Source organism: Sinohyriopsis cumingii, chromosome 12 (genome assembly GCF_028554795.1).
Source record: "Sinohyriopsis cumingii isolate HCF-2022 chromosome 12, ASM2855479v2, whole genome shotgun sequence".
Taxonomy (NCBI): Eukaryota; Metazoa; Mollusca; class Bivalvia; order Unionida; family Unionidae; genus Sinohyriopsis; species Sinohyriopsis cumingii.
This window is the reverse complement of record NC_142972.1, coordinates 13,003,264-13,018,653: the sequence shown is the minus strand read 5'-3', so window position 1 is coordinate 13,018,653 and position 15,390 is coordinate 13,003,264. Positions and strand designations below refer to the sequence as shown.

At 34.8% G+C, this 15,390-nt stretch overlaps 1 protein-coding gene across 1 annotated transcript in view; it reads right to left on the bottom strand.

Moving 5' to 3' along the window:
* LOC149786019 (E3 ubiquitin-protein ligase rnf213-alpha-like) overlaps window positions 1–15,390 on the bottom strand; it is a 180,064-nt gene that overhangs the window by 102,124 nt on the left and 62,550 nt on the right. The window contains exon 8 of the mRNA XM_089978096.1: window positions 12,297–12,401. Coding sequence (XP_089834222.1) covers window positions 12,297–12,401 — 105 coding nt within the window. The remainder of the gene's footprint in view (window positions 1–12,296; window positions 12,402–15,390) is intronic.

Genomic DNA, 15,390 nt, shown 5'->3' with positions numbered 1-15,390 from the left:
AAAGGAGGCTGAATAAAAGAAAATTAAAAGGCATGCAAATCCTACATGTGTAAGCTCTAGCAACCCCAGTCATAAATTGGTTTCCAATTCATCAATCAAACAGTTATAAATATTACCGTTTACATAATATAATTGAACTACCTTAAATTAACCTGCTCATTCATAAATGTGATCAAACATAGCAAGGTAACCAAGTGAAATTAATAATTTCTCAAATAAAGAGCTTTCTTTCAGATAGGATCGCTGTGGAGAAGCAAGTTTTTGAGAATTCCTGAAATGGCACTTTCAGATATCCTCCAAAATGAAGTATCACTAATATTTGCAATGAAATCACAGCATCATTATTTTACTAACTGAGCAATACAAAAATTTATTTTCAATGTAGATGATTGTTTCATTAAATAAATGTTGCTAGTCTGGTCCTTATTTTGAAGACTCCCCTCTTCGAACTTCATAGCCATGTACAAAGCAGGAAACTAAGCTAATCAACAACAACAAAAAGCAATGATATAATTCACAAATGTTCTCAAGTATACATGAATGTTGTTTGAAACCGTTGCAATAATGAAACATCTTTCTGATGCTGGGCATTTGAAAAATAAATGTAATTTATACAGAATAACAAACAACTTCATTAGAAAAAGTGCTGTATTCACAAGTATTTTTGAAGCGATTATAAAACAAGTAACCAGCCATTAAACAGTACATTTACCCCCACCCACCCCCTTCCAGTAGTTTGTTGACAGTCCAACGGGGATGGATCACTTATTTTTTGGAGGTCCCTCAGTAACTCGTGCCCTCATTTATAAGGCAGTCTATGTTTTTGGACCCGACTGTGTGCTAGTCATCAAGGGAGAGGTGTATTTTAAAAAGGAAATCATAAGAATAAAAAAATAAACATTTACATGTTAAATCTGAAAAAACATTATTTTTTAACTTATCACAATAGTCATGTATGTCACAGACCTGGCATATAGTAGACATGTTTATTTTTTTAATTCTTGAAGTGATATGTTTGAATTTATTTGGCAACTCCCACTGATCAAGAACAGACAAGGTTGCTCTACCTGAGGCTGAGTAATGTTACATAATTACACTAATCATCATAACCATCTAGAGTTATAAGCCAAGATGACTGACTTAATAGAGGGAAATTTTAATTTTTGTGTAAAAGGTTGTTTAAGTAGTATGCAAGGCTTCTTTTAATTCATATTCACTTTCTAAGATTAAGTGGACATTTTCAAAAAATTTCATGAGAACTATCATACATAATTTTTGTGCCATTCAAGTAAATGGAAATTAATGGTTTTACTTTCTTCTTGGAACACTACGAAAATGTCTTATACTAGGAGCTTAATCTTGATGCATTCCTCCAAATTCTATATTCAGTTTGATTTCCTACAGATTTTAGTTTGTCTCTTTGCTTTATTACATCTAAAATTTATGGGGAGATCCATCCTGGCTGGTGCTGTTTCTTTATCCCATGTGTTTCTCAAGGGGCACGTTTGTTCACCATTCTGATGAACAGATCTGTCCAAGTATCCAAAACATCATCAATACCTTCAAAGAGTTGGACTGTATTCCATGGAATATGTTTCAGATCTTCCAGGAATTTAACAGTATCAGTTTTTAAAAAATCAGTAAGTAATAGATTTATGGATATTATTTTTTTATAATTTTCCACTGACTTTATGTGTTAGAAAATTGCAAAGTGGTCACCTGTACCAATCCTTGAAACCATTACTTCCAAAACATTTTTTTTTGTATTGGTATAAATATGTTCCACAAGTATATTAGAGATAGATGTTAATCTTGTGAGTTCATATTCTAGTTGCTCCATGCATACCTAACAAAGCAATACTATCCATCCAATTCACTTTTATTCATCATTGAGACGGTCTCTGTTGATATCACCTAGAATGTAAAATTCATTCTCTTCATTTGAAATTCTATCTGAAGTTCAAAATATTCACATCGATTATTATGTGACAATGGGGGTCTGTACACAAAACCAACTAAGTAGGGTTTAGCTTTTTTTTCTTTTTCTGGCGTAATCTGAAGCCAAATAGATTCTATTTCCTATATTACTATGTCTTCTCTTCTTTTAGCAACAGTACCAGTTCTAACATACACAATGAGCACACCTCTGCCTGCTTTCCTATCCCTATGATCAGGTTTGTCATAACCACTGATATACAAGAAATTTTCACCCTAATTTTCTGTCAACATTATTTCAAGGAGTCCAACCAAATGTATATTATTATTTGAAGAGGTTAGCAGTAACTTCACTTGATCCATCTTTCCATGAAAACCCTGAACACTTAAATGACTTATGTGTAAACCTTTACTAGAAACTCCTAAATTTATGAGATTAACAACACTGCCATTATAGGCCCTCAAGAAGACGTTAACAGTATTAAATCTATGTTCAAAATGAGTATTGCTACAATTGTCATTACTGTATAAAACATTACTTTTTCCACATGCAGTGGGGGGCAACCAACCTTTTTGGGGGTTAACAACCTACCCACCCATTTTTGGGGATTACAACCTACCCACCCCCAAGCCAAAGTGCCCCTACATCCATGTGCTAGAAAATGTTAATTTTTTCATTGCCAAGAGCCAATCTAAGCTTTGTATGTAAGCCTGCTTGAAGCACACAAAATAAAAGCAAAAGAAGATGAGCACATCCAACTGAATGATGTTTTATATACAATTTCATGGGTAATTTCTTAATTTCTCATGTTCATGACCCCCCATTGAACCGCTGGGTGAGGAACAAATTACAAGAGGTTCAGAAGACTGAGTATGCCAAATTTTAATTGTTAATTTGTAACCAAACATGACCACCCATCTGCCAAGTGATCCCCAGGTATAAAGCAAACATTATTTTGGTATGTGGGGGGCCAGGCAAGTTTCGATTGAGTTAAATTAATTACAAATTACCTGTTCATTGATATTTCAACATTTTCTCAGCCAATTGCTGTTGTCCATCTAATTACAATAATATTTTTTACAATCGCCGACAAATTGTCCATCTTGAGATTCGAATGTGAACAAATTTCCAATTGGTGACCAGTGAGTCACTGAACAAACTTCCCACCATGCTAACCTCTTGTCCACAAGCCAGTTGCAGAAATGTTTATGAAAACAAATATATAAAGACACTTGTATGTCAGTTACCTGTTGTAATGCCCACAACAGGTTATTGATTTTTCACCAGGTAAATCACAAACATGTGTATACATAATTTACACTGATGGATTTTATATGAACATAGGGCAAAAATAATACTATAATCTTATTGTATTTCCTTGTGTTTAGTGTAGAGCAGTGTTATAATTATTGTTCTGTACATGGCTAATAATGCATGTTATTGAGGGGACATTCAACAGGAAATGCCATCACGGGGGAAGTTCACGCTGACATTGGAATTCAAAGCATTTTCTCGCAAGGGGTTCTGGTGGGGTTTAGTAGGCGAATAAAATAAGGCACATTTAAGAGTTTAACGTTTTTTTCAGAGTTTATCGTGGTATAAACTGTCAGTTGCCAACTCACACGGCAAATAATGCCCGAAGGGCGTTATGTAAGCTGTGTGAGTCGGCAACTGACAGTTTATATCATGATAAACTCAGAAAAAACAAAAACAACATTAAACTCTTATAATTGAAATTTCAGCTATTCGTTATGTTATTTTGTTTGCATCATTAAAAAATATAAATCTCTACTGAGCGTAGTAATACATGTTTGGGGTTTTTCTGTTACGTAGCTATTTATAGTAGTTAGGATTGTCCTGCTTGATCGTAATAAGGCCATCATAATACCAGTCTTTCAACCAATGAAAGCCCATATAAGGAATTATAACAATGCTACCATGATTTGTATATTTTGCCTTAATGGACACGTGTATTCAAAGTGAGAGCTCAATATTTAAAGTCACGATGTCATGGCTGTAAGAATGTATACGTTCGTAGACTGACTGAACGTGATTTGGCAGATTCATCACTTCTGACACGTGAGTGACCTAATTTCGCTATTCAAAACCTATTTTCGTGTTTATAAACAAGATAGACTAATACATACATGTGTATGAGGTTAGGTTATATAAAGTCTGTGATCAGTTTTGTTTGTTCAGACATACACATACACACACAGATCTAATATAATTGAGTATTTATTTTATCCCTTTAGTTATTCTATGATTTGTTTAGTGACAATGGTTCATCACCTGATCCCTCTCATCAAATGTGTGACATCAGTGTTGAAAATAGACAGACACACAAAAGGACAGATGCAAACAGAGGCAAATGCTGATATAGAATGCTCTTGGTGGAAGAAGTTATGAGTTTTTAACTCAGGGGTTCAAAACAGCAAGACAATTTAATTTGTTGAATTTTGTGTTTAGTGTTTACACACTTTTCTAAGTATAGTGTAACAATAATTACAATACAGCAATATCACTATAAAAATGAAAAACTGTATGACACATTCATGTATTTACTACTTTAATATTTGTACTTGCATCTAACCATTTGTTATGCATTTTCTTAATTTGTCTATAATTATTCATTGAAAATTGCCATATAATAAAAACCAGGAGTTGTACATGATGTTTTGTAAATTATTATTCTAGCCTGGATAGTTGAGATGGGGCACTTAACTGGAAAGTCATGTATTTCCTTAACTTGTTTGCACTTACTCATTTTAGTTGGAACTAAACTGGAATGTGCAGTTATTGAAATGACAGGTGGATTGTGTAATGAAACCCGTCATAGAGTTCATTGTACTATGTGACAGTGCTTGTAGGGCATTTTGAGCAGATTCAATACTAACATTTACCGTTTTGTACTGCTTAGGTTTGTAGTGGTCATTTTAACATTTACTTGATTTGTACTGCTTGGGTTTGTAGCAGTCATTTTAACATTTTCTTGATTAGTACCGCTTGAGTTTGTAGGGATCATTTTAACATTTACTTGATTTGTACTGCTTGGGTTTGTAGCAGTCATTTTAACATTTTCTTGATTAGTACCGCTTGAGTTTGTAGGGATCATTTGAACATTTACAGTTGCATGAGATAGCATTGCTGAAGAGTCTTGAGCAGACAATGCTACATTTAAACATACATTGGAAAGAATGTTGCTCATTTGTTATTTATGTTGAGTGCTGGGCCTTGTGTATGGTTTCAATGATAGTGCATTGGAATGGTCAAAGACAAAGACATAATGTGCCTAGCTGGAAGGTTGGCATCTGTCATTGCATTCAAAGCTGTGGCACGAAGAGAGTGAGCAGTATATCTTGCAGATATATGGGCATTTTTGCATATGTCAGGCATAAAACTGCTAAATTGTCTCTTTCCAACACATCTTGTTGTGTACCATATTTGACACAATTTGGGATTTTCAAAACATTTTTATCAGTGTGACAAAACAATGATTCAGCTTTTGGATTAATGCGTGTGAGGAAGTATTATACTGACCTGACTGGGCAGTTTTGACCACCAGGTGCATACATTCTCTTGTCAGAATTTTCCTCCTTAGCATTTAAGTCTCCCTGATGATTTTTTTCCATAGTTTGATGGGTCAGAATGACATATTCAGCCCGTTTCATCACACCTAATTTCAAGACTGTTGGGTGTTAATTGACTGTGAAATTCTAATCCACGAGTAACATACTGGATAGACAGATATAACCAAATCCTGTATCTGAGTGTGATAGGGTTATCTTTCATCAGGTACTTATTGATTGCATACATGTCTGATGGAGGAATAATGGGTTTGTGTTGAGCTGATCTTGATAAACCATTCTTTGTGTTAAACTTTAATTTTCCATTTAACATGTCATTTGCTTTTCTAAACTCAGGGTCTGTAACAATATTGATTGGACAACCACATTCAACCTGCATGTAGCGATTAATAGCAGCATGGACATTTTTTAATGTGTTTTTATGGTATTCCTCAGCTTGGGCTTCAGGGAGCATCCTCTTTCTTGTTGCGGTGACCTTGGGGGCTGCTTCAACATAAAATATGGCTAACATTTGGGCCAAATGTGAATGACTCAGCTGACTTCAGATCAATCTCAATATTCTTCTCTTTGCACCATTCTGAAATTCATGTTTTTCAGCTTGGTAGTATCTAATTTGTAACATTTTAAATATTTAGATCTTTGGGAAGAATTCATTCATGCATATCTTCTTTTCATAATTTGTATTTACTATAACAGATTGGTTACATTTGTAGGCTGTCACAAGTATTACTTTAAAGATAAAGTACACCTTATTCACTGCCGAGCAAGTCTCATTTTTATTAAAAAAATGGCATGAATGATTTATAATTATTTTTTGTTCTTTCTTTTTGCATAAAAATTAACAACATATTGCCTTTTCATAACATATAATTTAAGAAAATAATAAATAACAGCAAACTAAGTATCAAGCAATGTTACTTTAAGCTTACATTGCTGAAGAGTCCAATATACTACTAATTATTATTATTATTGTTAATTTATTATGATTATTAAATGAATGAATAAATCTACCTGCAAAAGTGTTGTAGCCCCACTGAGTGTTTTTCTTGGTAGATTTTAAGTACCGCTGTTCAGATATGTTTAAGAGATCTTCCTCTTTAAGTGATTTGAAGCGTTTTGGTTTGTGGTCATCCTTGTTATCAAATGGGAACTGGACTGGTGTTGGTTCATTCAAACTAAATGGTAACTCAGTTTGTGATACTTCCACTTCAAAAGGCTCGTCAAATATGGATGGGTCAAAATTTTCAATATCTTCCTGCATATAATCTATCTCATAAGGCAAAGTTAGCGAAAAATCTCCAAATTCTGACATATCAGTTTCATCGTTGGATAACTATAAATACCGTATACTGGTGACCTTGACCTAGCACACTTCAAACATTTTTATCAGTATTTTTAACAAATTTTGCCAAAGAAAGAATGATTTTATTCATAAAAGATGAGAAATATCAGTTGCTTTAGTCTTTAAGATTGAATTTATTCAATTATTTTTTTGTTTAAATTATAAGAATGCTCTTTTCCTTTATTGCTTACTTCGTGTCTGCCTTCACTAGCAGTGTTTATCTTATGCTGTACACGTGAAACTATTTATAGATGGCCGAGTGGTCTAAAGCACTCACCATTACGGATCACTGCCATCTCACCTCTGTCAGCGTGAGTTCGAGTCTCAGCCTCGGCTAACGTTGGTACGTGAGAAAGCCTGCCAGTAGCTTCTCGTGGGTCAGTGGTTCTTCCCAGGGTTTTCCATGGTTCTTCCTCCACCAATTATACTGGCCGCCATGTATAGCCTATCTTTTGCTGAAAAATGGCGTTAAACCCTACAACAACAACAACAACTATTTATAGAAGTGGGTATTCTTAGAAAAGTAGTTCTCCTTACAGTTCATACAGAAATGAACGCAATTCATTTTGATCACGTGGTAACATTCTGACCAATGGAAATGTTACTTTCCTTTACCAGCTACTGACATTGCAGTTATTACTATATATACTGAAATCTTGTCTATTTGCTGACTGGTGATGTGTAATTGAATCATTGTTGTAATAATGAGTGATTATGCACTAACCATGGACTCTAGCACAGCTAAACTAACTCAACAATGACAAGAGGCAATTAAGAAATATCTCCCAGTTCATGATTCTGTCAAACAGCAGCTACAACAACATCAGGAAGCTCAAGTGAAATTTACAGAAGGTACAGAACAGTTATTTAAACCAACTGTTGAACGAACCCCAAAAAATTGTTACAGCCACCAAGGCAACACAAAAAACTCCTAAGACATTACCCGAGGACATCACTGGATGTCTTCAACCCACTCAACCACACCAGCAACTTCAACCCAAAGATCAACTGCCTTCTCAACCACCACCAAAAGGTGGAACATAACAGATAAATTTGCTGAGGAAAGTATTACTGCTTTCAGGGATAAAGACCAAATACTTGATATAGCCACATTTGGATACAGTTGTAGAGATCACTATGTAAAACACAAACATATTTTTAGTCTAAAATCAACCAACTTAGTCAAAGACATATATAGCATTGTTGGGAACATTCAGCAACTCAGATCTAAGGAAGATATGAACAATTTTAAAATCTTTAACCAAGAGGTAGAGGAATAAGTTGCAAGAAAGGGAACAAAAACAAGAAGAAATTAAGAGTCAACTTGAAGAAGCAAAAGGATGAGACAATCGGGCATAAAAACTAGATCTAGAATAAGGAAAGGAAAAGCACAAGAAGAAAAAACAGAAGAGGGGCTAACCCAAGATGTGCAAGCACATCATGGTCATAAAAAGCAAACCACACCAGTGATTTACAATAAACTTTGTCCCAAAAATGTCCTTGCTGATGTTGATCTACTAGAATGCTTGATTGGTGGAAGACGAGCTAGTAATAACTTCCATAAAATCATCAATGAAGCAACTGTAATTTGTCAGTATTTATTTCCCGGTGGCATCATGGACAGTGGCATTATCAGGCACTAATCAACGAAATTACAGACAATTACTACAGTGATTGATCTGCATTTCTCATGTTTATTGTTCATAATGAACTACGGGTGCAGTACGGTTTGCAACAATATGATCTGCATTTCTCATGTTTATTGTTCATAATGGACTATGGGTGCAGTGCGGTTTGCAACAATATGTACAATGATAGCACTTACCTGGCCCCATCAGCCAGTCTACACTTTGATCTTACAGCACACTGGAAATCTCATTTGCATAACAATTTGAAATAGGTGATATTTAATGGACTAGTTAGGGATTTTCCAATCCAATATAGTCTCAGCTATTTGGGAGTAATATGGCTCACATAAATCTTGTAATTAAAGATAGAGCATTTACATTTAAAATTGTTATTTCTATAGTTTATTATATTAATGACTACTTTTGTAGAAAAAAAAACTCACTGCTGATTATGTTTCAAAATGTAAGATACGAACACAAAAGCATGCATTTTGTCAAGCCATGATCTATGCATTGCTGTAAAATGTGCAATCTTAACCACAAGGTACAAGATTGAGGAACACTTTGCAGAATAAACTGTCTTAGCCTCATCATCATTCATTCAAAACATGAAGAAAATCCTTTAATTGGTTTAGGAAATGTATTCAACTTAAAACTTTAAGGACAACCTTAGCAAACCGTTGATGACTCACTTTTCCCTAAAATTAACTTGATTAAAAACAAGCAAGGTTGGATCTAGGCACATCATCATACCAAATGGAGAAGGGCGAGAGAAGATATGTTAAAGATGGGCAGCTGGACATAACTAAATGGATATGACCAAGACAGGAAGGAAAACGTGCATCAAGTGTGGAAACTACAACCCATTGGCAAACATAATTGCTACTAAATTACACAAGATCAGAGGGAAGAAATAAACTCGAGCAATATCAATACCTCATCGTCCTTTTCACACAAAAAATAATCTGTATATGTTGTTTTTTTATATACATCCCAAGAGAATTTATATTACCATTTGAAACATTATTTGAGAAACTAAGGTTGTGATTTCCATTTAAAAGCATTTTCTACTATTGTTTCAAGTATTAACAATAGCAGAACAATATCCATGGAGAATAACTACTACCAACCCAAATAATTATCCTAGATATGACTTGCCTCACTTGCCAGATCAAACTGATCTGTAAGACCAATGGACTTATAATTTGTTACTGATTCACAGATGTGTTGCATATATCTGATTTAATATATATTTAATTTAATTGTTTGTTTGTCAGTTTTAAATTTTTTTATTCTTCATTACATGCTATTGTAATGTAAATTTATTCACTGGAGATATTTTTCCAGAAAATCAGTTGACCTGAATCATTCTTTCATAAACAACAAATGTTGACCTAGATCCTGACCTTGATTCAATATTAGCAGCAGCCAGGTAAGTTCTATTTTTATTTTAAAAGGATTGGTTGTTGTCAAGGTCATGATGGGACTATGTGATTTAAGATGTAAACAACTTTTTTTATTTTATTTCTTCGAGTAAAATGATTGGTTTTTGTCAGGGTCATGTTAGGCATTATGTGATATAAACACATGACACCCGTGATTTCGCAATTTGGGGATTTTCGAAACTGTTTTTTAGAATATGATATAACCTGTGTTTAAGAGAAATATTCTCAGTTTTGGGCTTCTACACTTGGTGTCAAGTTGTTCTCTTGTGACCAGTTTTCGAGTCAGGTTAATTTTTCTTCAGATCATTTGGATTTTAAAAGATTAATTTGTTTCTCTGGAAATATTTGATGTGCTCATATAGAATTCTGGGACAAAGACAATTTATCAAAATTTTATTTGCATTTCCAACACCGGAGTGTCATTATTTATATTTCTACAAGGAACTGTAGATAAGCACAGTACTGACTATAACATATGTCATCACTTTCCATCTTGGATTCTTCGTCGGGACTTAAACTTAGAATTCATTAGAACATTTTATTATTTGGCTTTCTAAAATTTAATTTGTGGATTATTCTTGGATTATTTTTGGATTTGTATCTTAAAACTGTAAGTTCTTTTTTCATTTTTACAATTTTGTTCCAGGGAAATAATATTATTTGTTAAATTTTACAAAGCTTGTTGTTTTCACTTTTTCTGTGTTACTGTTTATTAGAGCCTAAACACGTAACATATGGTAAGAGGATTTTATCTAAAGGAGGGATCTCCCCACTTGTTACCAAAATAAGGGTGGGATAGAAAACAAAAGATGAAGGGGAAAAAAAGGAAATTCTTCAATTCAATACTTACTTTCTCAATGCTTCAGATGGTAATATACCTAACACTTAAGTCTCTCTTTCATCCTGCTGCATAATGTTAGGGCTCTACTTAAATTAGATTCCTCAAAAGATATTCCCTTTAGCTGTACAAGTATTAGTCTATTGATTGAATCTGAGCTTAATCTATTCCTTATTTGTATATGAATATTGTTCTGCGCTGATAACCTTCTTTTACAGTCTGCCATCAGAAGGGGTGAACATGTATAGCTCGCTTTGGTAAGGAGTTCTTTATGGCTATTTTATATAATTTTCCACAGTTCCCACAACTTTTGCAAATGTTACACAACATACCTCTCATCTTGGTGTCATGCTGTAACCCTATATACTGTAATAGCCAAAATTTCTGAAACTTTGCATCAAATTTTGGTTTCTTCTTGGCGGATCATCTAACCCTGCATCTGACATTGTTTCACAATTATTACCTTGTTTTGGAGAGAAACTCCACTTAATCATTCACTTTTTTCATTCTGCCATTAACTTGGCACATTCAAGCCACCACCAACTTTAAGTTGAAAAGAATCAGTAATTTTCCATCCAGTCATGCTCGACTATAATCTCTCCTTCCAGAAATGGAACAAAATTCTCATATACACAAATGAGAGGAATGGGCATCAACTGCAAAACCCCTCTAGAATACACACATTTCTCTTATAAATAATTAGAGGCATTTCCAAGCATCATTTTGTATATCTGTAGACTTTGGAATGGACAGAACTATTCTGATCAAATAAATATCCTTACTTTTAATTTCATTTTGGATTCTTATTTATTTGAGCGGTGTTTCATTAAAATATATATGGTATCCAGGGAAAGTAGTTTTAAAAAAAATATATGCCAGGGTACTTTGATTTCAAAGACTTCATATTAACATGACAAGAAAATTCAAAACTGCATCTTTGGGTGAGCACCCAACATTAAATGTGTCTTCCCTGGGTCCCAGGTATGTTTTACAGGAATAGCCCTTAACAATTACACAAAACTGTGTACTCTGCAGAGTACCTTTTTATATGTGTGACTTTGAACTCGTATGTAAGGTTTCTCGTACATCAATGCTGTTACTGTTATTAGTAATACAAACTGAATTTGGAAAATGAGAATAGACATGGAGGGACTGAAATCCCTCCAAGTCAAAATCTGAAAGCAGATTTGAGTTTCTAGCTTGTGAAATCAATTTTCAGAAAATGTAAACATTGAGATGATATCTGAGTAAAGATCTCTGACTCAAGTTTCATTTTGACCACATTTCATGCAAAGACTGGGCATTGCAGATCTGTAACAGTTATATAAACCTAAACCTAAACATGTGCTATATGATTAATTCTTGAAAGGGACAGAGCTGATTGGAAAAATCCACTCCTAAATTTGATGGTTCTCAATGACACCCATTGTGATAAGTACATACAAGTATAAACAAAAAACAGATGAATAATACTTTACAATAATTTTTTTATATCGCTATTGGGTCTGTGTCACAATTACCTTTGCTCTGAGGAGCACACAGAGATCTTTCACTGCACCTGAATTCCAGGCTTGCTTAACATCATCTGACAGGAGATCAGTTGGTGCAAATATACTGTTCCAGTCCTGTGTAAGTGAAAGAAACTTGTCAGATACATTGCATAGTAAAATCCACATTATTCTCTTCTTCAGGACATGATGGTACTTAAAACCTGTGCATGATAAAAGCAAAAGAATCCTAAATGGTACATGATATGCTTATCTTGTGACTTTATTTTTACCAGTGTCCTTAACTTCTGAGTTAGGGACTTCACCACTGTATGATACAATGCAGACCTTGGTAAAGTTTCAGAGAAAGCTGTGAACTTGACCTTGGTAAAACTGCAAATATTCTAGACACTATCAAGTCAAGATATATCAAGAGCCAAAAGATTCATTAAAAAATGTCTTCATTGGTTTACAAGTTATACCCATAGGGATAGAGGTCACAAATTTGTATATGCCCTTGCTATGACCTTGAGGCTAGGGACATGGGTATAGTTTGTGACATACTGTTTAGTCATGACAACATGTAAAACTTCAAACATGTTCAGTGGTTCAAAAAGCTATATTCCTGACAAGGATACAAATTAGGATTAAATTTTACTTTGCTGTAACCTTCACCTTGCAGCAGAAGATATGGCTATGGTATGCAATACACTCTGTATGATATATAATTGGCTAAAGATTCATCAAAATATCTTCAGTGGCTGAAAAGATAAACCCCAAATAAGGGTACAAATTATACAAGTTGGTGTTTTGAGGTATAACTGGGAATTCATAATAAGAGTCAATTCAATTAATTACAGCATGGTTACAGAATGCAATATTCATGACATACAATTTGTTAAAGATTCATTAAAATACTTTCACAAGTTCAAAATGTTACACCCCATTAATGTGCCCTCAATGATTCAAAAATTATACTTTGGACATGGATACAAGTCATGTAATTGCATTTTCCCTTGTTATGACATTGACCTTGAGACCTATGGTATACAACAACCATCTAGTCATAAAATTATAGTACATAAGCAAAGTTTCATCTAAATCTTTCCAAACACTACAAAGTTATGGGCTGGCAAAGCAAATGTTAATGGGAGAATGGACATGTGGACAATATCATAACATATTACATATAAATGAAGGCTTATAAAATAAAATCTATGATAATGAAAAACATTATTGTTTAAGTCCCAAAAGCTGAACATGTGCAAAATGATTTAACATAAAAAAAACGGACTTGGACAGTGGTAACACTGAAGGAAAGTTATTCTGTCATGACAGTAGAAATATATAATTCAGCTGGAAAAAGTCTATATAACAAGCCTAGAATTTGAAACCAATATGAAGGACATGAAAATGGTAGGTTTTAGCTGGAGGGGAAGAGGCCCAACAAATTTTAATTATGTAATACTTACCCACTACTGATGCATTCGGGGGGGGGGGGGGAACTAAATTTTAATTGTGTAATACTTACCTGTCACTACTGCATTGCTTCCCTTCTTCCAGGATGCAAGTACCCATGTCTAAGCTGAAAGAATTTACTTCCAATCTCCATTTAATATGACATGTTCAAGACAACTTGAACAAAAAAACACAAATCCCAAGTCATAGGCCCATCTGGATTACTTTTAATCTTTTATTTGTACATAGAGACTTGTGCTGTTAGAGCAGGGAGGGTGGATGGAATCTTTGCTTGCAATAGTGGCAGGTAAGGATTACATAATTAAAATAACTTTCACCACCCAACCCCCATAACCACATTTTGAAAGCAGTAATTTATTCCTTGCCACTATTGTATTGCTGACTTTACCAGTTATGTGGGAGGCAGTTTGCCTCAGAAAACTGGTATAAAAATACCGTACTTTCCATTATGATGGTTGGGCTAATTTTATGCCATTCAGATTGGCTAAAGAACTTCCAATAGCCCATACTTCATGGAAGAAAGGTCTCTTTTGGTGAGGGGCTGATAAGCTCTCTTAATTGAGAGGACATTCCACCTGGACATGATAGACATTGAAATATCTGCAGAGCATTTAATAGGTAGAAAGAGACACTGACCATTTCTTCTCCCTTTACAGGTACCCAAAGAGAATAAAAACCAGACCTGGGCAGAGAAACCTGTCTTCATCATCTCTAGCACAGATATGACTGAGACTGGCAAATCTCAATAGGGAGAGGAAATAGTAAATAAAAAGAGCTGGTTCTAAGGTAGAAATCCAGATTGGCAAAAAAGAGAGATCAAATTATAATTACTGTTGAACTGTAAACAACCATCTTCCAAAGACAAAACATGAAGCTCACTCCTCACTGATGCCAAGGGATGCAGGAAAAAAGTTTTAAGGGTAAGGTTCTTGAAGAAACTTTGCCCAACAGTTCATAAGGGGGTTTTGATAATGCTCACAAAAGGTATGAGAGATTCCATCTGGGCATTAGTGCTGGTCTTTGAAGCTCAAAATACTTGACAAGATCTGAAAGATGAAGGTCTAACCCACTGTTTGGATACATAGATATTAGACAGGGATGCCCTATAGCCCCCTTTATGGGAGACACCAAATGTTCTCTGTCCTCAAAAGTGAAGAGAAGAAAGTCTTCCATTGCACATAAAGGAGTAAAGCTAGGATAAATACATTTTATACTGTACCAACCCCAAAAAATTCTCTACTTTGCATCACAGACCCTGGAAGTTGACCACCTTGTCTGGACAATACAGTTGGCAACCTTGCTCAAACTGGCCCTAGTAGATTTATAACTTGAAATGAGCCAGGTAAGAAAATGGAGAATTTGTGGGCTGCTGTTGTAGGAGAGAACTCTTGTGCTGTGACAGGAGATCCAGCCTCTGTGGTAATATCAGGGGCTAATTCACCAACAGTTTGATTAGGTCACTGATCCATGAATATTTCAGCCACAAAGGGCATACCAGGATGAGTCAAGTAGGGAAGATTCTGCTTTTGTGGAGCACCTGCAGGATCAACCTGAAAGGTGGGAATACATATGCAACATATGATCCCACCTTAGCCTCATAGCAGACACTGCCACCCAGGCCCTCTTATCTGGGACTGGGAACAAATCC